The sequence below is a fragment of the Melanerpes formicivorus genome, unplaced genomic scaffold, assembly GCF_026170545.1.
Source record: "Melanerpes formicivorus ecotype bairdi unplaced genomic scaffold, bMelFor1.0.p_v2 SCAF_76, whole genome shotgun sequence".
Classification (NCBI taxonomy): Eukaryota; Metazoa; Chordata; class Aves; order Piciformes; family Picidae; genus Melanerpes; species Melanerpes formicivorus.
Window position 1 is genome coordinate 811,505 of NW_027142428.1, and position 22,740 is coordinate 834,244.

Consider the following 22,740-nt stretch of genomic DNA (forward strand, 5'->3'; position numbering starts at 1 on the left):
AACAGGAATGGGTTTTCAGCCCTCCAGTTTGCAGAGGGGGACACAGCAGCTAGAGAAGAAAGCACAGCACGTAGCCCATGACTTCAGTTAAAGACACAACTCCAATCTATTCAACTAATATCACTACTATCCAATGCTTGACTAACATCATGAGATCCAAGCCTCATTAGCTATTAAAGAGAAGAATCCTTGAATTGAGTTACACCCTTTTTGTTAGCTACTATGTAATTTAATTTTTAACACATGCTATACAATTTTCAGTGTTTGTTGTAACCAATTCTTTACTGCTGCTGCTTCTACTGAAGAAATTAATTGCCTGCTACATGCCAAAGCTAAACTGAAACCATCAGCTTAAAATCACTCGCATAAAATGATGTATTTTGCCAAATTAAAGCACAAGATCCAAATGTGTTGGCAGTAAAGCTTCACTGAATGCAATGCAGCTCTACAAGACATACTTGGAAAAAACCCCAACTCCTAGGCTCACCCACTCAAAGCCTACATACAACATGGTTTTACAGAAAATAATTAGTAAATTCACAAACAGGTCAGTGGTAAAAGGCTCCAAAACAGAGTTAAGGTGGGATTGCACAATTGATACAAGTCAATTTAAGCATACATATCTGCCAAAACAGAGCCTCTCATTCTCATCACCCCATACAGTCTTTCTACCCGGAGTGCTGGCACTCACACCCACATGAAAGTGTAGCAAGCTGTCCAAGGATTTGATCCAGCTATTGCTGGCTGTTTTCAGACAGATAAGTATGAAACAGCTTGCTGGAAGGCAATATGACTGCTGGTGTTGACTGCGCAGCACGAGATGAAGACAGAACTTCCCCTTTTGGCTCAGCATAGAACTTAGATCCCATTAGGCTGCGTATTTACAACTGACTTCAGGGAGTGCTTAACCAGTAACAAATTGGCTACCTCCAAGCACAGGTACAGCCACAGAAGAGGAGGGCTGGAAACATCATGAGAGAAACAGGGACGTTTCTTTTTTTTCCTACAGCCTACTTTGCGTGACCGCGTGACTCAATATATTCAGCTATCAATCCCTCTCCTCTTCACTTTTTATGCAGTTACAGTTATGTCTAAAAATATAACTAAGACTGTGCATGTAGTCAGGACAAAATTGAAAAAAAAACAGTCTGGTCATGATGATGGAATTGGAAGACTGATAGGGAAGTAACTAGAAACACATGCAATTCTAAGCAACACTTGGAAGAGGATACTGGTAGTTGAGCTTTGATTGTGGGACCTTTTTTTGTGGTGGTTGTTGTTTTAAAAGATTAACTTGCTAAACAAAGGCATTTTAAATGTCACCTATTACTTCTACTGCAGCATGGATTAGAGACTACAAGCTCAGTCTCCACTTTCTCAGCTGTTGTAAAATATTAAGCAAAAAGATTGTGACAGGAACTGTTCAGCATTACTGCAGACCTCAGCCTTCAAAACCCAACCCGTGCAACAAAAACTATAAACTATGACAGTTTACAGTTCTCCACATTTTGAGGGTAACAAAAAAAAGCAAGACAACTGATGTCTATTCACCCACTTGCCAAAGCATCACTCTCAGACAATTCCATTAGCTGCAATTAAAAGTTTCCAGTATTTATGCACAGAGCATGTGAGATCAAGGCTAGTAACCAAAACATAACAAGAAAGGAAAAAAAAGAGGGAGGAACAACCAAATTATAGAGGGATTGACACAAGTAAGAGGTCAGACCAAAAAAATGCCATTGAATGGAACAAGCTAGAGTTTGGGGAAAGATTGTCATTCCCCCTTCTCCTCACCCCTACAACTACCAGAAACTCTGATAAACAAAATGTAAGGGTTTAACACTGAAGCTTTAGATAATCTAAGTATCAACACCACAAACTGTTTCTGACAAACAGCCTGTGATGTGAACAAAAAACAATCCCATTTATTTCCAAATTATCTTAAGGATGATAACAAAATTACTTTTAAGACAGGGTAACACAGAGGTTATTTTTTCAAAGTGTTGTTCAATTTCAGGTTGCCTTGGATTCTGCTGTTGTGGTTTTCATTACAAATGTTTGGAATATATGGCCACTGCTGTATGAACCATAGTGTACATCAGGTGATACCAACTAAACTTATGGCAGAAAAGAAAAACACCAGTGAGAGCTCTTACTGCAGAACACTCATTGTCACTGTAGTCCTTCTAAAGGCATGCCAAGGCTTTAGCATACAGAAATTTTATTAACAGATTTTACTATTTCTGCAGACAGCTGCTATGAACAAAAGTACAGAAATACCTTATTGGCAAAGTCATTCAGAAGAAGGTAACAGACACATTTTCCCATTTTCAGTCTTGCTATCCTTTGTCACTATTAATATATTCAAGAAACAAAACATAGTATGGAGCATGTAATTATCTTAACCAGCTGATTTCCATACAACAACCATTTCTTTTATTGCACAAACCCACACAGTCCTTTAAAAAGGGAGCCAGTGAGTGGTTTAGGTAGTTACAGCTGTCACAGAGGGTTTGACAAATAACTTTTCTGCTCAGTGTATGCTTAAGGCCACTGGGAGGGCTGTCAAATAATGACATCAGAGTCTACATTAACACTGGCAAAATGCAACTATGCTTCCTTTCATATTGAACTCATTTCATAGACTTTCCTTTTCCTATTGCCTAGTTGAGAACAAGACTGGAAAGAATAAACGGGTTGTAATTCAACCAAGAAAAAATGTAGATAGATAACGCAGGTTAAATGAAGAGTATGAAAAGGTGAACCATATCCTTTCTTTGCTAATGCAGAAACTTGCTCATTCATTATCAATGAACTTAGTAAGCTTGAGTCACTTCCTAAAATTCCATTAAGTTCTGAAGGATGAGCACAAAGAACAGCTGCTTTTCCCTCTTGCAGTATCTCAGTTGTTACTACATTGCATTTCTTGTTACGTGAGCCATCCTGCACACATGACAATGTTACACAGACTACTGCATCACACACTGTGGGGAGCTGCTTTCCTCCTAATCCATTTCAAGGCTCTGAAGCATAGGCTGTTCACATCTCCAATTTGATTTTATATTATGTGATCTTAGTTCCATTCAAACTACAGAATAACCAGAAATTTGTTTTTACTTCAGGGCCTGCTGAGGTTAGTTGCTCAGTTCTGAGAATAACCTTGAACAATGATCTTGGCTTAAAAAGCCACCTGTGGGTCTTCACCAGCCAGAAAGCAGCAGTGCTCAGAGGCCAGTGGGGATCTGACATTAGTAGAGAAATCCTTTTACAGTCAAAAGTGTAATTACTGAGGCGTATGATCATTGAGGAACTTAAATTTTTCCAATAACACCTAACAGAAATGCATTAACATCCAAAATCAGAATGCAGCAATGGTTTGGGTTTAGGTAGTCTTGTGAGAAGCAGGGATTGACTCAATAATCCTTATATGCCCTTTCCAAATTGAGATATTCTATGAGCTGTTTATCAAATATTATTCCAAAAGGTACACTTGACAAAAACTTGGCTCTGATGGTTGTTCAGTGAGTCGTTAAGAATGGTACCTAGATGCTGTTACAGCTTGAGCAGCAGGGTCTGTATTACTTTCAACTGTGAAACCATAAAAGAACCAAAGAAATGTGATCTTCCCATTGATGCAATACTTGAAAACGTACTTATGGCTGACATCTACTTAAAGGGATTCCCCATTCACCCACTGTCAACTTCCAAATGTGCAGAGAGAGAGCACCCAACTAAACCAACAGTCTCAAGCTGTGCCAGGGGAGGTTTAGGCAGGATGTTAGGAAGAAATTCTTCCTAGTGAGAGCGACTGCCCATTGGAATGGGCTGCCCAAGGAGGTGGTGGAGTTGCCATCACTGGAGGTGTTTAGGAGGAGACTTGATGGGGTGCTTGGTGCCATGGGTTAGTATTGGATGATAGGTTGGACATGATGATCTCGAAGGTCTCTTCCAACCTGGTTAATTCTATTCTATTCTAACTTGATTAAGCATCTAATCTGCAAGGCCCTGATCCTACTGACCCGCTTTGCTGGCTCATCTGTGTTAACCACAGCTTCCAGGCAAGGCTACTGACTGTTAAGGCTTAAGGCTACCCTAAGCGCTGGGTGTCTAGCACCATAGTTACACAAACAAGGAATGTGATTCATTCCCACCTCTTCAGCACTGATGCAGTTACAGTGACACACAATTATTTTATTACTGCCAGAATACCAGTATAACATGATTCACACTAGAAAAGTGCCTATTCTGGTACATGAAAAGGAGTGAGATCTGCATACCCTCTTTTTTTTTTTGTCTTAAGTCTTATAGTTTGGGAGTAATTCCAAATGGTTTTCTTAATGAAACTCCACACATACATGCCCCACCTGGGGTGCTTTGAGTCTCTGCAGCACAGTTTGCACAAAGGCACTTGAAGTCTACAGTCAAGCAGGTTTATTTAAGGTGTTTATTTTAAATGTTTATAACATCTAACACATGTATATGTTATACCACATTACATGTGTCTACCCCATACAAAAGAATCGAAAGCTCCACAAGAAAGGAAACTTACGTAGGGAAAGAAGTGGATTACATTTGTAGCTGAGTTTCCCCCCACTGCCCAGCCTTACTCAAACCAAAAACTTATAGAAAAGATCACCCTAAAAGAAGGCAAAAGATGAAGTTATTCACAGCAATCTTTGAAACAGAGGATTTAAACAGAATGTGTGGGTGTCCCAAATAAGCTTTGCTTCTTAAGTTGTAGGAACAGTTCTATCTTTTTTTTTCCTAAGGTTCATTGTGATGATAAATGCACAAAAGTGTATGGCATGCACTGCCACCTATTAGCATTTAATGCTTCTTGAACAACTACAATGCAAATATTCATCACAATAGATGGGAACCTTGGTGGAAACAAGAATTCCCACAAATTGTTTAAGAGTACAGTATATGAATAGCATCATAAACAAAAAGCCCAAATCCCTCACAAATGTGTATGCTGCATTTGCTTGCAGATTAGCCCACCACACATTCATTGTGCAACTGAATTTGAACAAACAAACAAGAAAATCACACCCTAATGAGAAGTGTTTTCTATTTATGGATGTGCCTGAGACAAAGCACATTTGTCTCAAGCTTTGTGTTTTTGTGTGCTAGTGACAGATTTCTGAGTAAGTAGAATATTACAGGCCAGTGTGACCGTTTGAGATGACAGACAGCATAAGCTTAGACAGTTTTGAAGGAAGTTCCATTTGGAATTATTTAACTAGGAGTGTGTATCAACACACCTACTAACAAACAAGGTAACTTTTTAGAAAGTGGTATTTGGAGTTTATTTCTAAGCTTCTAAGCTACAGTTGAACACAGAACACTAGAAAAGTCTAAATGACTGCATAGGAAGTAATCAAAGCTACAAACAAAGGGCATGCTGGCACCTTTGAAAAATCACTTTTACTTGACCTACACAACTAGACAGTCAAAACAAACATTACCTAAATTTGCTCTATATAATACATTAAGAAAGCTTCCACATCCTGTACAGGCTCTCATCGTTTCCCAAGTCTCATCCAGTCAATACAGCAACCTGTAAACATGCTTCACAGATGTGTTTTTGCTTATGACTGAAATGCTTACAGGACAAGCATACATTTTCAGTCTACTCCCGTGAAGATATATTTGAGGGGCAGAGGGGAAAAAAAGCCAGCCCTACTGCTTCCTACACCTTGTGAAGTATTTCTTAAAAATTCTTAAGGTTTTTATCCACAGAATACAGGAGGGAAAAAAGAAAAGACAAGAGACATAATTCTGTTCACAGTACCTTTCCTATCTTGCTGACAGGCAGCCTCCTGACAGGCTGCCAGAAATTACAGTAATAAAAGCATAATAAGCACAATCACTAAGTTGGTTTCAGCGTGTGCACACCTGACAGCCCTTTGTGGAAAGATGGTTTCCTCTGTCGACAGCACAAGATGAGAGGCGGTGAGGGTGCATGCATACACACTCACATCAGAACAAGAACATGCCCGGCTAAAAACCACATCATCGAGCAGCAGTACCGAGAAAAGCCTCATAACTCTTTTTAAAACAGCCTCCAAGAAGGGACGCATCTCTACACTGGATACGACGAAGAAACAAAACAAACCTACAAATCAAAAGATCTAATCGGCCAGACTCAGGACGGGCAGAGGAAGGAGGAGTACCCTGCAACAGCTCCTCCATCCTGCCTCGCAGCCGCGGAGAGGAAGGGCGGAGAGCGAAGGGAGGAGGCGAAAGCACCAAGTAGAAACGGCCCAAGCAAAGAAACAGGCCAAGCATCGCCTCTGGCGAAGAGACATCCCCCTCTACACCCACACAAACACTCCTAGACAGTAATACAGGGGACCTCCCAAACATGCACTGAGGAATTTTCTCCACTTCGCGCACCCAGCTTCAATTTGCTGAAGAGACAGCAAATCGATCGCCTCAGCTTAGCAGGGGTCCTGCTGTCCTCCCCTCCTGTCGCCGCTTCCAGCACCCCCGGGAGGGGGAGGACAGGAGCCCCCCCAAGCCGTCTCTGATGGGGAGCTGCCAGACCCGTCACAGCGGCCACCCCTAGCCCTGAGGCGGTGGTGAGGGCAGGGCGAGGCGTTTCCCCGACTCCCCTTCCCCGCTGTCTCGCGCACCCCCCGCTCAACGCCGCGACCCTCACCGGCCTGGGTGGTGTCGCTGAGGTCGTGGTTGGCGGCGCTGGCCCGCGGGTAGTCGCGAAGCTTCCTGCCGCTCAAACTGAGGGTTCCGCTGGCCGCCGCTTCTTCTAAGGCTCGGTCCAAGGAACGGCTCCACGAACCCGGGCCTGACGGACCGGGTGGTGGAGGACAAGCCGCTGCATTCCCCGCCGGCATCACAGCAGAGCCGCCCTCCGGCGCCCCTAGCACCGCGGCCGCCATTTCCCCCCCTCCGCAGCAGCCCGCCGCTGCCGCTCCTCCGGCTTGGGCACCACTGCGCAGGCGCAGGGAAGCCCGGGGCTGGCAGGGAGCGCGCCTGCGCTAGCCTTGACAGGCCGCCCACTGCGCATGCGCTTCCGCCCTCCTGCGGTCACAGAGCGCCCCGAAACATCCTCTTTTTGAGTCACATTTCAATACCTGCCTCGGCTAATCCGGTGTGCAAGGGTGCCCGCCTCCCATGAACATGGCCATTAATGCCTGTACACCGTCTGAAATGCTGAGAAACTGTAGTTCACTCGATAGAGTGGGATGCCGGACTGGCTGCTCAGTGTTGCTGTGTGCATGTCAGACCCGCTCCAGCAACAAACGACGGAGACCACGCACAGAACTGGGAAAGCAGCAGCTCCTCCTGGCTTTCTTCCTCCATCAGTCCTTAAAAGGTCGCACTCTTTACAACGTCCGAATAAACGCCAGTCTTGCACCGATCCACTGCTGCTGCTAGAGCTGCGGCATGTCTGAGCACTGCCTGAAGCTGGCCACCCTACAGCCATGAGCTGGTAGCAAAGAACTAAGGCTGCAGGTGCCACGATACTCCCCATATTGAACACCTTATCAAATAGATTTACATTGGTTTTTTTTCCTGCACTACCAATTAACAGTGCCACTTGCCAGCACCACACAGGAAAACACAACCACAATCATTTATCAGGGCCTTCAAGCTGATCCTGTAACACAAGGTTTAGCTTGCAGCAACTTCTCACTAGCAACACACATCACAGCCACAAGAAAACCACTGCTTGGGCTCACAGCAAGGGATCTGGTACTATAACCACACAAACCACTAAATTAGACAGTGTTACAGAAATTAATGGCTAACACATTTAAATGCAAGTGACCTTACACAGTGCTGCTTGAAGAGGTGCTTCATTTTCAGGGTAGTAAGACAAGCAAAGAATACAAACCCTCTTTAGTCTGCTTGTTGATATATTATTCAGAACATTTAATAATTTAATCATTAAGAACCTCTTCAAGGATATAAAGAAAATAATCATATAACCAAAATCCTGCCCAGGTGGTTATCACATGAACAAGACACTATGAAACCTTTAACTTTTTATTAAAAACAAACAAAACAAAAAAAAAATTAACAGCTTCAGAATAGATCAAATGTTCTAACTTCTCCAAAAAATACCAAAAGGTACAGTGTAAAGCATCTTCTCATTAAATACAAACTAGCATTTTTTTGATGCATTGCATCAATGTTTTGCATCTATGTTGATGCAAAAGAAAATTTTTTGTGGTTTTTTTTGTTGCATCCTGGCACATGGAAAATGTATACACTGAAACAGGATGACTGACAACACTATCTACTCAAATCCTAACAGTGGGACATCTTTTTCCCCCCCAAAAAAATTTCTCCTAGTAATTAAGAAAACAAACCACCTTAACATCATTATGTTCAGATTGCTTCTGCTAAGGTATATTTTTCAACATTAAAAAGAATGGTTTAAGTACTATAGTTTAAAACTGCTATACAAACAAAAGCCCTTCTACTGTCCAATGCTCTTCAAAGTTGAAGTTCCCATGTAAATGCTAGAAAACTTGGAATTTAAGATAAAAATGGAAGGAAACCAACTCTGTAAGAAGTCAAATGTAAATACTTCAAGAACAATAAAAGGAAGTAAATCCACTTCAAATACCATAAAAGTTTCTGGATGCAGCAAGGCAACCATTCTTTTACCTGACTGTACCTAAATCTCATTGCTAAAGAACAGTGCAAGTTCCAATTCCTGGTCTGGAAGCAATTCTGAACAGGTGCTTCAGTTGCAGCAAGCCTGTAAGTCCAGATTAAAGATGCCCCAGTTACTACCAACCTGCAGATTCCAATGCACAAAAATAAGTGACTATATGCTCCTGCTTAATGCTTTATGTTGGCAAACTAAGGCCTTTCCTCTAGCAATGGTCCCCAGTTTCAGCTGATGCCAAGATGTTTAACCACTGCTGACTAGCATCACATTTTACCTCTCTTTGGTATACACAAACAAGTGTCATTAGATTGCTTGCCTCTGGCTGTTTTTGAGATCCAGAGGAAACTCTCTGCGGCAAAGTATGCAAGATGAGGATCCTGCGTCTGGGAGGGTAAGGGACTCTACCATGCCAACGACTTCCTCATGAACTGCTGTATTTATTCCTATGAAACTATTCAAAAATGTTAAGTTATTGCATTAAGTTTGTGAAAAAATTTCCAGAAAGAAGATAAAAGTCTATGAAAAATCAGGAGTGACATACTCCATTTACAGAGGAGGATGATGAACTTGAGGTATCTGCAATATAAATGACTCTCATACTGCCTGTGCAGCTGTCCTCCCAGTATGATCTGGACCACTTTTAAGGATAAGAGTAGAATAGTCTCCCATCCCAATTACATATTTGGGGGTCTCAGCTAACAGCTTTATTTGAGAAAGCAAGGATTCAAAACACTTAGTTTTTGAGAGAGAAAAAAGATAAAATAAAATGGAACTTCAAAAGCATGAAGAAGTTAACAACCAATGCTCCCATGAAAAATGCCACTACGTGATTACCCATGTACCCGTGGACTGAGGCTCCGTGCCAACTGCAGTCCAAAGGAAAGTTTGTAGGTGGTCCCTAAAAACCCTAGAAAGGGGTTTGTAATGAAGCACACAATCTCTACCATAACAGAGGAGAAAAGAACAGGTACTGAACAGTCCTAAACAAGGAACCTCCAACTTTTAAAACTCCTATTTGTGTTTCTGTTGCCAGATGACTCAAAAAATCAGTATTTGTCATCAGCTGGGCCACAGATTCTTTTCCAACCTGGTGATGGTGCCAGTCCAGCAGATTAGTTTCCCCACTATTCCCTCTCTCTGGGCAACGTCTTTTACCATTCAAAGTGAAAGTAACAAAGACAGAGAGCTTTGCCACCATCTTAGCAAGAAGTCTTGAAAAATTTCAGTGATGTATGTTGTATTCCTCTGCCCATTTGTGTCTCAGTTTCTCAGGTAGTTGGGAATGGTGCTCAAGTCCATCTGTCAGGTTACCCCACTGTTACAAAACGGCTTCCTTTGTTCTGGGACAGCGCTGTTCTTTGCTCCTTCAGGATCCCAAAACGTTCATTCAATGTCATCCCTGTCTGAAAAAGAAAGTTTCACCACAGATGTAAAAGATGTTAGGTTAATTTAACTAAAATAAAATAATGGAGACATGGATAATTTTTTCTTTACTCTGTATCATCACTTGACTTCCTAACTGCTTCCCTGGGATATTTTTTAAGGCAGCGGTCTAACTTCGTTTCCTAATTTCCCACACCACTTGAAAATCAGACTGGACTATACATCATATGCCAGCATTTCTCAGAATGCAGTGAGAACACATGGTACACAATGTCAAGATTGGCAATATGCACAAAATATTGCATGTTAACTGAGAACAGACTGAAAAAGGGAACTTTCGTTACGCTCATTTCCCCATACAACTTCAACAGAAGCAGCAATTTAACTGTGTTAATGCAGATTGCTTTCTACTCCATCCAGGCAAGGAAGTAGACTGGAGCCCAAAAGTTCAGTTAATTTTACAATATAGAAGTAGACTATTTTTGACATACTGCTTACTCACAGAAGGACCAAATCCAGACTGATGCATTGAGCCCATGCAGTTTTCTACAGCTGGCACAGCAGCTAATTCTTTCACCTTGTAAGAACTCCCTCAATTCCTGCACCACGTTGCCTGCTTTCAAACTTGTGAAAAATTGCTCATCTTTCAAGCCTCTACATCATCACGTTTGACTTTTTTCCCCTAGATGCATAACAAAAGTTGCCTTATTAATTTAGTTGCCAGGGTTCCATGTAAGTTACATCACTGAAAGAAGCTCATCTCTGCATTATGCGCAGCTGCTGATTCAAGCACAGCAGGAAGGCCAAAAGACTTTTAGAAATCTTAGACATTTTAAATTCCATTTAAAGCATGTGGGCACACAGGACATGAACTAGAGGAACAGGAACAGTGAGTCTAGTTACTTGCTTGAAGTTACACAGCAAGTTAGAGAAAGAACTGGAAGTAGAAACAAGTAGTAGTCACTAGTTCCCTCTTTCTGTCACTAGTGAGTATAGAAGCAAAGTGGTTGGTCACTGACTTTCATGTGGCTTGAAAATTACCTCCACCTTAAGGAAAGAAAATGCATTTACCTGTTTTCCAACACTATTAATATCAAACTGCAATGGAACTCCTTTGGGAATCTTCTTCTCTTCAGGCTGGTCCCTCTTCATCAGAAATGGCGGCACAGGAGTACGAGTTAATCGTAATTTCTGGGAACTGTGAAAGAACAAATGTTACAAAGGACACAGTGAATACATGGTTTATGCAATAAATCCTTAATGCTGATAGAGGTATGGACTTTTAATCAAGCCATTTGATCATGCTGGATGAATAGCTAGAGGGCACAAACTTAAGAAGGTAAAAGTCAGACAGAACTACAGAAGGGTAGCATTGGTTACTGCTATCAGTTAACATGTCCTAACAGGAAGCAATCTTATCTCTCAATCCTACTGACAAATGCATAATTTGCAGTTAATTACTTCTATACATGCATACATGGTACAGATAAAAGATTTTTAAAATAAAACACCTCATGAAACAACAGTACCATCAACCTCCCAAAGACCAATAGAGCAAATGCTCTCTTCAAGCACAACTCTATCAGTATCTGAGTGATTTACCATTGGAATGGGCTGCCCAGGGAGGCGGAGTCACCATCACTGGAAGTGTTTAAAATAAGACTGGATGAGGCACTTAGTGCCATGGTCTAGGTGATTAGATGGTGTTGGGTGATAGGTTGGACTGAATGATCTTGAAGGTCTTTTCCAACCTGGTTAATTCTGTGTTCTTTAGGAATCAGGGAGGAGCTATCACCACATCAACATTCATTCACTTTCATTCAGATAGGCAAGGAAAACAGCTGCAATATTGTCTGATTTGGAAGAGAGACAAGGGGAAAATCTTTCAGTCCACCAGTCAGCTCTATAAACCATATCAAACTCCTGACTGGGATATACCTCGTGAAATCCAGCTGTAATATGATTCAAACGTAATTTAGAAACACTCAGGGGACAGATTAAAAGTTTTCCGGGAGAAGCTGTGACCTTGAGGGCACCTGAAATACTACCTGCAAGCATCTTGGCTAAATGCCTCAGAACAGTGATTTCAGCTACATCAAAAACATTTCAGAACCTTTTTTGAAAACTCACATTGGGGTTATGATTGCTCCTGGGTTATCAATGGACACGGTCAGAATCCCTCCGCTTGTGGTGGAAGTTCGCCATCTAGTTTGAAAACACACAAATCATAAAAGCACTGCAGACATTTAAGTCAGGTTACCTCTAAAAGTCTGTCAAAAAGACACTGGCTAGTAAAGAATGGACAACCTTTCAGAATATTGGCCAGTATGAAGAGCACATGCAGTTAATCTACAAGAAGCCTGGCTATTGATTCTGATGTCTTTTACATTATCTAAACCTACTCTGGTGAGCACTAGATCACATGTTGGTAAGGTGCTTGAGGACTACAGCACTGAGTTAAATGTTTACTTTTAAAACAGTTTCCTTGCCAGAGATGGGGCCAAAATGGTTCTCATAGCAAATAAAAGAGATGACAGCACACAGGGTCTGTGACATACCCTGCTTACTCAGCTTGTTGTGTTACCAACAAGCTACCTTGTGACCTGCCTTGCTTATTTCCAAACTGCCTCACAGACCAAATGGAAATTGCATCAAGAGCTCAGGAGAACATTGGCGTTTGAATGTTCCTTCCAGTCTATGCAGTATTCATGAGTGGTAGAGATCAGTCTGATCCTCTCAAGTTACTCCCTTCCCCTAATTCCTGCAAGCATCTTATGCAAATGAACAACTTCTGGTTAAACCAAAAAATACTTTAGGACATAACTGAGAATAGGGAGAAGATGACTGTCACTCAGTTAACATGCCTACAGAGGAAAAAACCAACTCAATTCAACAGGCATAGTCAGGAAGCCATACTAAAACCAGAATCATCTGAGTAACTAACCTGTAGTATTCCAAATTAAATACTTACTGGCGAGTTCTCTTTACTGTCTGGTTATCAAGATCATCTGCTGACTGCACTTGGGCCTGCACCTGAAAAGACACCAATACAGACAGCGGATTTGAATACTGTTTCGATTTCCGGTGTAGCAGCTGGAAATAGAGAAGTTCAAACCCAGAAGTTTAAAGCTGCTTGTACACTCTGCACAAACAGCATTGTACTTTCAGAGTGACTTCAAAGATAACTATCCTGTTACATTTTTAAGATATTGGAAAGAAATTATTTGAAGGACAAAACACCTGTCCATTTCAGTAACTTAACCAATGAAGAGAAGGAAACATTTTAGAGGATTATGTCAGCAAACATGCTCTTTACTGAGATAGACTAAAATATTACCAGGCCAGCAAGAAAGAAAAATGGCCAGTACCTAATCTGATCATTGCTAACACACATAATATTCAATGTCACCAAGTCCCACCATTGTTTTGAAGGACTTTGGCTTTCTTTTTCTTCCTCCTGTCAGTAACTGCAATCCAGATGGATGAAAGACAGCAGCTACCTTCAGTCACACTGATGGCAGATGTAGAATGAAGGCACAAAAGAAAACTGAGAACACCACTACCATTCACTGCACACTCTCTATACTAAAATCCACAATTAGCTAAAAGAAATAACTCCAAAATAACTAGGAAAAAAAAGCCTCAACAAACACCAAACCATCTGAACCCTGTTTCTGCTCTGTGCAGCAATCAGAAGTTGGCTTTGAGTGAAGAAGAGTGCTTGCCAACATTTATTTTTCACAGAAAAATGGCTACCTTGCAATTACTCTCAAACACCCTGTCAAGCTCCCTGCTCCTCAGAACAGCGCAGACACACTGAAACAGGAAGTGAGACTCAACAGGCTACAGTAACTGAAGAGGACAAGTACATTTCCCTGGAAGAACCTGTGCCCACTTCTCAGACCACCTGAAGTTTCTACTCAGATCAGATATTCAAAATCAATTCATTAATATCAGTGTTACAGATTAGCTTACAATGTATGGCACAGCTTTGCTGTCATTTTCTTACCTTCAGGCCCCTTCTAAACAGGAAAGTTGCTTGACGAGTGTCTTTCTGCTGATTTAGTTTGTTTCCAATTCTGGCAAAAGCAGATGGCACATTATTCCTGTAATATTTATTAAAATATAGTTATCAAAGGCTCTGCAGATAACATCAGGGAAAGAAAGGTGCCCAAGACATCCCTAAGGACATCGGCAGTGCTGCCTCCGAGGCTGATCACTTTGGTTACAACAAGCTTCTCATCTACTAGGAACAAAACACTACCCATAAGTGGACATGGATGACTAGCACTCCCATGGCACAGGCCAGCAGGGTTATTAATTCTGTTTTTTTACTTTTCTCAGCATCCTTCAGCACTTAAATGTTGCTGATTAGATGAAAAGGAGCAGTCCTGACATGAATAAAGAATTTTGTTTACAGTTTCCATAGCAGAGTCACACAGTGAAAATCTTCATTGTGTGGATTAGTTAAGATGCCGTTCACAAGTTACTTTCAGCACAAATAGAACATGCAATAGCTCCCACGAAACTGCAGATGGCGGCAGCTCCCACAAGGTACTTCGTTCAGGAAGTTCACTAAACCAGGGCCGTCACTTCAAAGCTACCGAAATCCACGTTGGTCATCTTCACATAAGCTGTCTTTGATTTGCATGAAGGCAGAACACCAGGTGTTCACAGACAGAGGTACTTCTTGAGTGCTCTACGAGGTAATAAATATCTGCCTTTGTATGAAGACCATGTTTATCTCATGCTTGGCTTCCAAATTAAAGGAATTCCATACATAATGATCTCAACCATTTTACTGTGGCCAGTAGCTACTGTCTAATCCTGGCTCAGCCCTGTCAAACAAGACTCACTATGGAAAACTGTCAAGAAGAGTTCAGAAAGCAGATCTGGTATTTTACCTTCTGTTGAGTGGGGCAGGCCTCCTGAGGGCTGGAGCTTGTTTTCTCTGCATTTCAGATTGCCTCTGCAGGTTTGTTTTCTTTTTCAAAACTGGGTAATTCCTCTGTGCATTCTTAAAACAGAATAAATATTTATAGCATAGACCTCCACCGTACACAGACAAACACTTCTCCTTCAATTTCCATTTACAAACTGCATGTAGAATACGTTTGGCTTTGCCTACCTTTCACAGCCTAACATAATTTGAAAACACCTTCTACACTTCTATTAATTCTATATCCCCTCGTTATCAGAAAAAACAAACCAACCAACCAACCAGCAGAGTTTAGCACTTACTTTTTGATTACTGCACCTCCCTAAAACTGACAAAATGCATGCTCCAGGTCTTTAAAATTGCTCTTCCTCACAAATCAGAAAGCAATCCCTGTTCTGCAATACCAAATGAGATGGAGCAGACAGCAATGCACTGGAGGAGAGTGGAAGAGGAGGGCTGCTGATGGGACTTAAGAGGTTGGCAAAAACTTCCATTTCTGTAACAGGCACATGCTTAACACCTGCATGTCAGCTGAATCACTGGCTTGGAAGGAAGAAATGGAAAGGCAAGAACTCCTGGTAACTAGAGCCTTTTTTGTAAAACCACAGCAACCACCTCCATACTTGCACAGAATATACTTCTGTACTTCAATTTTCATGACTGACAACCCAATTAAGTGTTAAAAAAACCTTTCAAACCTAGTCCTTGGCCACCCCCCTAGAAACAAATGAGAACACAGATAACACATCCCCAATTTAATAAAAGGCTGTACCAGATGTCTCCATTTTCTATTCTGGTAGCATTGCTCTGAAACCATCATGTGTCACTTTTCTAACCTGTTCTTACATGAACCGCTAGAATTGCATCACTTACCTTCTCACTCAGTGGCTGTCTGTTCAGAGGGCTAATTCCTTTGTGTGAACCCACTGCTTTCTTGGCTGCCAAGCCAGTTATAACTCCGTAAGGATGCTTCTTCCCTGCTATCTTCTTTCTGCGTCCCAAACGATTTTTACCATAACCTGCAACAAGCACAAAGAGTTCAACAATTGTCATTGATTTGAGATGGTATGCAGGCCACACATGTTATTTGGCTGCACACTTCAAGCCTTAGAGCAGAAGCTATCATCAGACTTCAGGACAATCTGGTCATTCAATGCAATGACCACCTGAGGCAGAGCAAGAGGGCAACAAATCTGGGGAGGGGTTTGGAGCACAAGCCCTATGAGGAGAGGCTGAGGGAGCTGGGTTTGCTTAGTCTGGAGAGGAGGCAGCTCAGGGGAGACCTTATTGCTGTATTCAACTACCTGAAGGGAGGTTGTAGCCAGATGAGGGCTGGTCTAGTCTCCCAGACAACCAGCACCAGAACAAGAGGACACAGTCTCAAGCTGTGCCAGGGGAGGTTTAGGATGGATGCTAGGAAGAAATTCTTCACAGAAAGAGTGATTGGCCATTGGAATGGGCTGCCCAGGGAGGTTGTGGAGTCACCATCACTGGAGGTGTTTAGGAAGAGACTGGATGGGGTGCTTGGTGCCATGGTTTAGATGATTAGTGTTGGATGATAGACTGGACTCGATCTCAAAGGTCTCTTCCAACCTGGTTTATTCTATTCAGCTATTTTAGAAGGTTGAGCCCAAGTCCTAGTACTAGAATAATCAGCTTCTCCCACAAACTGGTTTCACTCTAGTTCATTGCACTAATTTCTGTTGAAAATTTGTCATTTGACATGTCTACTAGGACAACTTCAGAGTCATTCTGGTATAGAATGACTACCAAATTAGTCCAAAATGGAACTTCATCAAGTGCTGAATAATAAAAAACCAAAACAAACCAAACAATACCTGCTCCCTACTCGTTCAGCAAACTTTAAATTACCAGCCTAATTCACAGAAATGAAAAAAGCAACTTCAAAGCTTACTTATTCAGATCAGTGGTTCCCAAGATATGACTTAAGGAAAAGGAACCTAGCAACTGTCCCGCAAAACTGTATTAAACAGCATATGAATCACATTTAGAAGTGTTTTCAATTAGAAGTCTGCATGGCAGTCTGGATGTAACTGAGAATTGAAAGCAGACTTTGAATATAAAAGGCTTGTAGTCTGAGGTCTGTAGTATAAACATCTCAAATCTCCAGTTACAAGGGTTTGGGTAGCCCTGTCTGGAGCCATTTAGCTTTGTGCTATGAATATACACCATGCTTCTCTTTTACCCCCAAGAATCATTCCCTCTAGAATCTCAGGCTGAAAGATAAACTTAAGACTAAAGACTGAGCTCTACAGCAGCAGACACATCTGGTTTTGACGTATGCAACTTCACAGCATTGATAATAAACCTGTGCTTCTTCATGAGGCAGGAGCCATCACATGAGGAAAGCCATCCATCAGAATCCAGCTTAGATAAATCTGCCATGGAGAGACTCCTACATATCCATGTTTTCTGGATGGTTAGCAAATGCTCTTCTTTTCAAATAGAAAAGCAGTTACTTAGGCTGAAAGAGACCTTACAAGCTCTCTGGACCAACCCATGCACAAATAAAAGACACCCTCAAAGCTAGCTCAGGCTGCACAGGGTTTTGTGAAGTGACATTCTGTGTATCACCAAGGACAACTTTTATTCAAATGAACAAGGTTCTCCTCTCTGTTTCTCCCTGCAAAAGCTACAAAGATCCCAGCTCAAGCTCCTTGCTTCTTTACAGAGAGTTTGGCAGCCACTCCTAAACCCACAAGGGATTGAATGCCGTTGATCATCTGTGGTTTCCATAGCTGTCCACATACAACAGAGGATCTGCCACTTACCAGAGTAACTTCAATGACAATAAAGCAACAATAAATATATTGGTCACAAGCTATTAGTAATGAAAATTCTCAGAACTATTTAATGATACCTTATGCCCAAAAAAACAAACATGAAGAAGTTTGCTTTCAACGGCAGAAAACGTGTGGAGTTGTACAGGAGGGAGCAGTTAAAGCTATTCAGAATGTTTCAACATGTCATGAAACTGGCAATTTTGCAAAAACACTATTTGCTTTTCCTAGAAGTGGAACCACGAGGAGGGAAAGTTCCAAGAGAGAACAGGAACTGCCAAAACAACTCTATGTAGAGTGTGTAATGACCTGCAGCTTAAGTTCCTCTTAAAATTTTAAATTCAAGTATTTGTTTCTTATGTGCCCTTTAGATCATAAACAGAATCCTACCTGTTTGATAACCTGCTACTTAAATTCACTTACTCTTCACCTACACAAATATTCTCACACTTGAACTGACTGGTGTATTTCCCTGCACTGTCACCATTTCACTGAGGATGTACCAGTAACACTGCCATGCTGGTACAGAAAGAGAAAGTCATCTGAGCCCTGAGCAACACGATACCCAAAGACATTTGTACCTAAGATACTACAACAAACATCAACCAAGACAAAGACAAAATGGGGATCACTGTTTTAAATGAATGCTGCTAAACAAGAAATTGCCTGTGCAAACTTAAACACCTCTTTAGCTTGTATTGAGGAGGGAAGCTTTCTGCTTAGAGAGTATTTTCCTGTATTTTGATCATCCTGTGCTAAAAATGTATTCTTTAAAACCAAACGTAAGCAAAACCAGTCTATACTTCCATGAAGTGCTGGTTATATACTGGACTAAAACCTGGAAACCATTTCAGAATGTAACTCCCATTCATCAAGAAAAACCTAAGAGTTACTCAGGGGTTCTACAGTAAAGTGCCTGCTGTGCATTTCTTTCTTCACTCCCTGCCTACATAGTTTTTCCCCCTTCTGCGTTCCATCGTGAAAGCATTGCCTTAAGAAGGCTGACATGGTACTCCTTTTGCACCCCAGGCTCTTAACAAGAAAAGCCAACTCAGACACAGTCCTATCTATACATCCCAGAGCCAGCAGTACAATCTGTAGTAACAGCTATTTTGGGGAGGCCTATTAGGAGAACTCGGCCTAGGAAATATAAATACACTGCCTCTTTTGCTCAGAGCGCTGACCCCTGGCATGGCCCCCACACTTCCTAATGCACAGGCTTTGCCATGAGGACTCTTTCCATCTGTGTCTGAGAAGGAATAAAATATCCACACAATTTCCAAAACTGAAGAAAACCAGAAAGCAAGCAAATCCTTTCTTGAGGCAGAGTCCCCCCAGCACCTAAGCTCCCTGTTGGCCAAACACATCACTTACTTTCACACACTGCACCAGAAACAAACCCAAGCATACATGGAGCACATAGAAATGAATTATAATCAAAACTGCATTTCAGCTAAAGGAAAAAGCAAACAAACAAACAAAAGGCACAACTCACATGATGTTTGGCATACAGACCTTTCTGCTGCTGGATTCCCCACTTGGCACCTGGTGTCCTGAACTGTCGAGTTCGATTCTGCTGAAGTCCCCTTTTCATTTGGGGGGAATACTGTTTTCTCTCTTCTTTCTTGTTCAGTTTAATTATATCATCTGTAAGAAGATAACAAAATTTGACACACTGCAGATATATTCTAGTTTTGAAGAAAAAACCTGGCAGCTTGAAGTGTTGGGAGACAGACCAGTTAATCTTGCAAAGCTACCAAGGACAAGCTAAGATTCCAGAAATGTTATTGCCATAAAACACCCAATCCCTGTTAGTCCTACAATACTTTATATTATAATGCCCTAGCAGAAGAGAAGCAGTTGCAATAAATCCAGAAAATCCAAGAGGCTTGAAAGATGTCATTTAGCTCAGCACTAAATTTCAAATAGAATGATTCCATTAGTCTGTGTATACCATTAAAGAAAAGGTAATTCCATCTCACTCCTAGACTTTGTAGATTCTAGACAAAGCATAATTTCAAGCCTTAGTCCTTCTGTCCTAACTTAAGACAAATCACACTGAGAACTCAGCCTATAGGTTCACCATGGCTGAGATATTAGAAAAAATTTTAAAAGGAAGACTCTTCTCCCCAGCTACCTGCAATCCAAAGCAATCACCTTATTTATGACCCAGGGAAACAAGGTTGAACAAATTATTAATTGGTTTAAGAATATTTGTAAGGTAATAAACTGATGAAAATTGAACAGCAGGTCTGTCAGGTGCAAATCATCCCACACCATTTTGATTTCTTTCACTGATGTGGCAGCTGGCTCAGGAGGTAAGAGTAAAGCAACAGATGTGGCAGGCTTTCATTTGACTGTTAGCTTGTTTACAAAAACACCATAAGGGAGAATGTCAGACTATATTTATGACATCTACATCTTGAAAGCACAACTGATAAAATCCATATGTTTCAACAGGGTGCTACCACAAATGTGGACATCCATCTAAGAGAGTTCAAATGGACTTGGACAGGGTAGAACAGAGAAAACAAGCAACAACAAAATCATTTTTTTTAAAAAGCACAACATTGTTATCCAGTGTTTTATATGCTGCTGGAGTAAAGCTAAATCAGCTTATTTTGCTGTGATACAGATCACTCAGGGCTTGACCTCTATAGAATCTTCTTTACTAAAGGGATCATTCCTAGAGAAAGGGTTCCCAAGTGATCCTTGTCATATGACAAAAGAAACCAAGGCCACTTCAAAATGATACACAGCTCTAAAATAGTGGAAATGATCACTACCAACAGCAGTACTCAACCAGGAGCATTATCTGAATGCAGAATATGCAATTACGTGTAATGGCTTCTTCCACTCCTACGTGCCTGTGGCACAAACCCACCGGGTTTAAAGAGCACAGATCCTTGCTTCACAGTTCATCTGCTCCATCTTAAACCCCTTGTTTTTGCAAGTTACCTGTTGCTGCACAAAGGCTTACAAGATTGTAGCTGAAGAGCTTAAGTTTCGGCTACTCTCTTATTGGGAGAAATGAAGGTTATCTGGGACTTGGTTAGCTGAGACACAGTGAAGCATTCTCCTATCTTGCCTGAGACCAGAGATCAAACCAACGAACAGAACAGCAAAATAATCTGGCAACATTACCAAACTGAAAGCTTAGCTTCAGGTGAGTTGCACATAACATATTAGTAACAAAAATAAGTGTAATCTTTATTACTACATGAGAAAATACTCAACATTAACATCCAGATCTTAAGACTGCGTGAATAATGTTGTGTCACTTAGATATATCTGTATCTCTCACAACAGATGTGGGATTGCAGATGTGGGATCTCTGTTGACAACAGACCACGCAGCTTTGACCTGGGGACAGCAGCTGTGGATAACTCATGCAAGTTACCCTTGCACCTAAACAAGTTGAGGGACACTCCCACTCACAGCAGCTACTTAAACAATACATCACCATGACATCACAACAGCTCTTAGCAAGCTGCTTTAGTCAACATCCAGAACACCTAGTAGTGGCTAACCAAAAGATGAATTTGGCCAAGAAACATTAGAATCTATGAAAATACAACTAGTCACTCAGAATCATTAACTCTATTAATCGTGGTAACCTTGGAAACAAAGATTCAGTGTGCTAAAGCAAAAATAGATGTATAGGTTTAGAAGAATGCTGCAAAGCTAGTCCACATCCAGTCAAACTCTACATGCTACTTCACAACTTATCTCCTTTGCCAAAACAAAAACCACCACTCGATTGTTTACAGAAAGGAAAAATGTATAAATCCTATTATTTCAAAGTGGTCTACAAAGGCCAAGTCTACAGTCAACATCCTGGTTCATATAATGATAAAGCTTTTTGAAGCAAGTCTCCTGATAGTACCTACCTATCATGTTCTGGTAGGATCGCAGAGCAATCCAGGAGTGTACAAAACCAGTTTGTTTTGTTTTCTTTTTTAAACTAAACTGGAAGATGCACTTAAGGAACGTACCAAATACGTCCTCAGCTGGTAAGTGGGCTCTATGTACAGGACCAGCATGAGAACTGATTGGAGACACCCCTTTGAGATACATATGTATATAGAGAGAGAGCGCATGGATGTCGTCAAGATACACTTCAGACACAGCTCTGCAGATCTGTAATGAGGCTGTGCAACTCCCCAACACACACAACCAATAGGAAGATAGGAAAGAGATAAGATTGTCACAGGAAACTACGTGGTGGAGACGGCATCACGCTTGATCTGACTGGTACAAGTACCGCAGAGAAGTTACAAAGGCGACTTACCATGACCAGCTTCCAAACCTCCTATGAGAAAAAGGCAAGGCCGGCTGTGCAGCAGCCAAACCACTTCTACTCCTGCAATTACAAGCCATGGGACGTTCCCCAAGGTCCACACAGCAAAAGGCCCAGGCACTGGTGATGCTAAACGCAGGCAGCGCTCCGGTCTTCGGCCTGTCCGGACACCCAGCTGAACAAAGAGGACCCTCCCCGCTAAACTCGGGTCCTCCCTAGTCAAGGACGGCACATCCCCAGCCCAAGCCCCTAGGAGTCTAGCTGCTCCCGGGGACACAGACAAGCCTCGCCTCCCGTCGGCATCAGGACGGCCCCACAGGGCCGCCGCGCTCCGGCCCTCCTACCCTGGATCGACTTGGCGCACAGTGTGCCCCTACGCCCCCATGGGGTCCGCTCGCGCCGGGGCCCGGCAAGCACAGTGGTTCGTTCCGCCCCTCCCCCGCTACCGCTTGGTTCAGCCCGCGCCCCTCTACCCTTTCCCTCACAACGGCGGGCCCGAGGCGCTCCCCTCACCGAGGGACATGTCGATCTTCTCCAGGCTGTCGCTGCTGCCGTTGCGGGCTCCCGATGCGACCGAGGAGCCCGAAGGCGGGGCCGCAGCCCCAAAGGCGCCCATAGCTCCCCGCAGGACCACCGCTGCCTCCCCTCAGCGAGCCGACCCACGGGCTGC

The 22,740-nt window shown here is 42.2% G+C and overlaps 2 protein-coding genes across 19 annotated transcripts in view; both read right to left on the reverse strand.

The window, feature by feature from the left end:
* LRCH3 (leucine rich repeats and calponin homology domain containing 3) overlaps positions 1 to 6,953 on the reverse strand; it is a 69,183-nt gene extending 62,230 nt beyond the window's left edge. For 16 of the 17 annotated variants that reach the window (XM_068163984.1, XM_068163986.1, XM_068163980.1 and 13 more), the window contains exon 1: positions 6,665 to 6,941. In XM_068163984.1, the coding sequence (XP_068020085.1) occupies positions 6,665 to 6,902 (238 nt within the window). In that variant the 5' untranslated portion in view covers positions 6,903 to 6,941. Of the gene's footprint in view, positions 1 to 6,664 lie in introns of all 17 variants that reach the window. The other variant, XM_068163987.1, reaches the window with a different exon arrangement.
* A 1,047-nt stretch (positions 6,954 to 8,000) lies between these two features.
* FYTTD1 (forty-two-three domain containing 1) lies at positions 8,001 to 22,740 on the reverse strand. Of its 2 annotated transcripts, XR_010990549.1 has the most exons (10): positions 22,584 to 22,740; positions 19,286 to 19,417; positions 15,843 to 15,988; positions 14,935 to 15,047; positions 14,040 to 14,136; positions 13,002 to 13,063; positions 12,161 to 12,235; positions 11,102 to 11,228; positions 10,533 to 10,712; positions 9,962 to 10,050 (listed from the first exon to the last, which is right to left on the reverse strand). XR_010990549.1 is itself a non-coding variant. In XM_068164078.1 (9 exons), exons 1-9 carry the CDS (start codon positions 22,684 to 22,686, stop codon positions 9,955 to 9,957), a joined length of 951 nt encoding a protein of 316 aa, XP_068020179.1. In that variant the 5' UTR covers positions 22,687 to 22,740; the 3' UTR covers positions 8,001 to 9,954. The 2 variants fall into 2 exon arrangements, 1 of the variants encoding a protein (XP_068020179.1); XM_068164078.1 differs by lacking the exon at positions 10,533 to 10,712 and having other exon boundaries at positions 8,001 to 10,050.

Coding starts and splice junctions, on each gene's coding strand:
- FYTTD1 (XM_068164078.1), bottom strand. CDS start 22,686: ATGGGCGCCTTTGGGGCTGCGGCCCCGCCTTCGGGCTCCTCGGTCGCA. Junction 15,048..15,842: donor GACAGCCACTGAGTGAGAAG/GTAAGTGATGCA, acceptor TTCTGTTTTAAG/AATGCACAGAGGAATTACCC. Junction 14,137..14,934: donor CCTGCCCCACTCAACAGAAG/GTAAAATACCAG, acceptor TAAATATTACAG/GAATAATGTGCCATCTGCTT.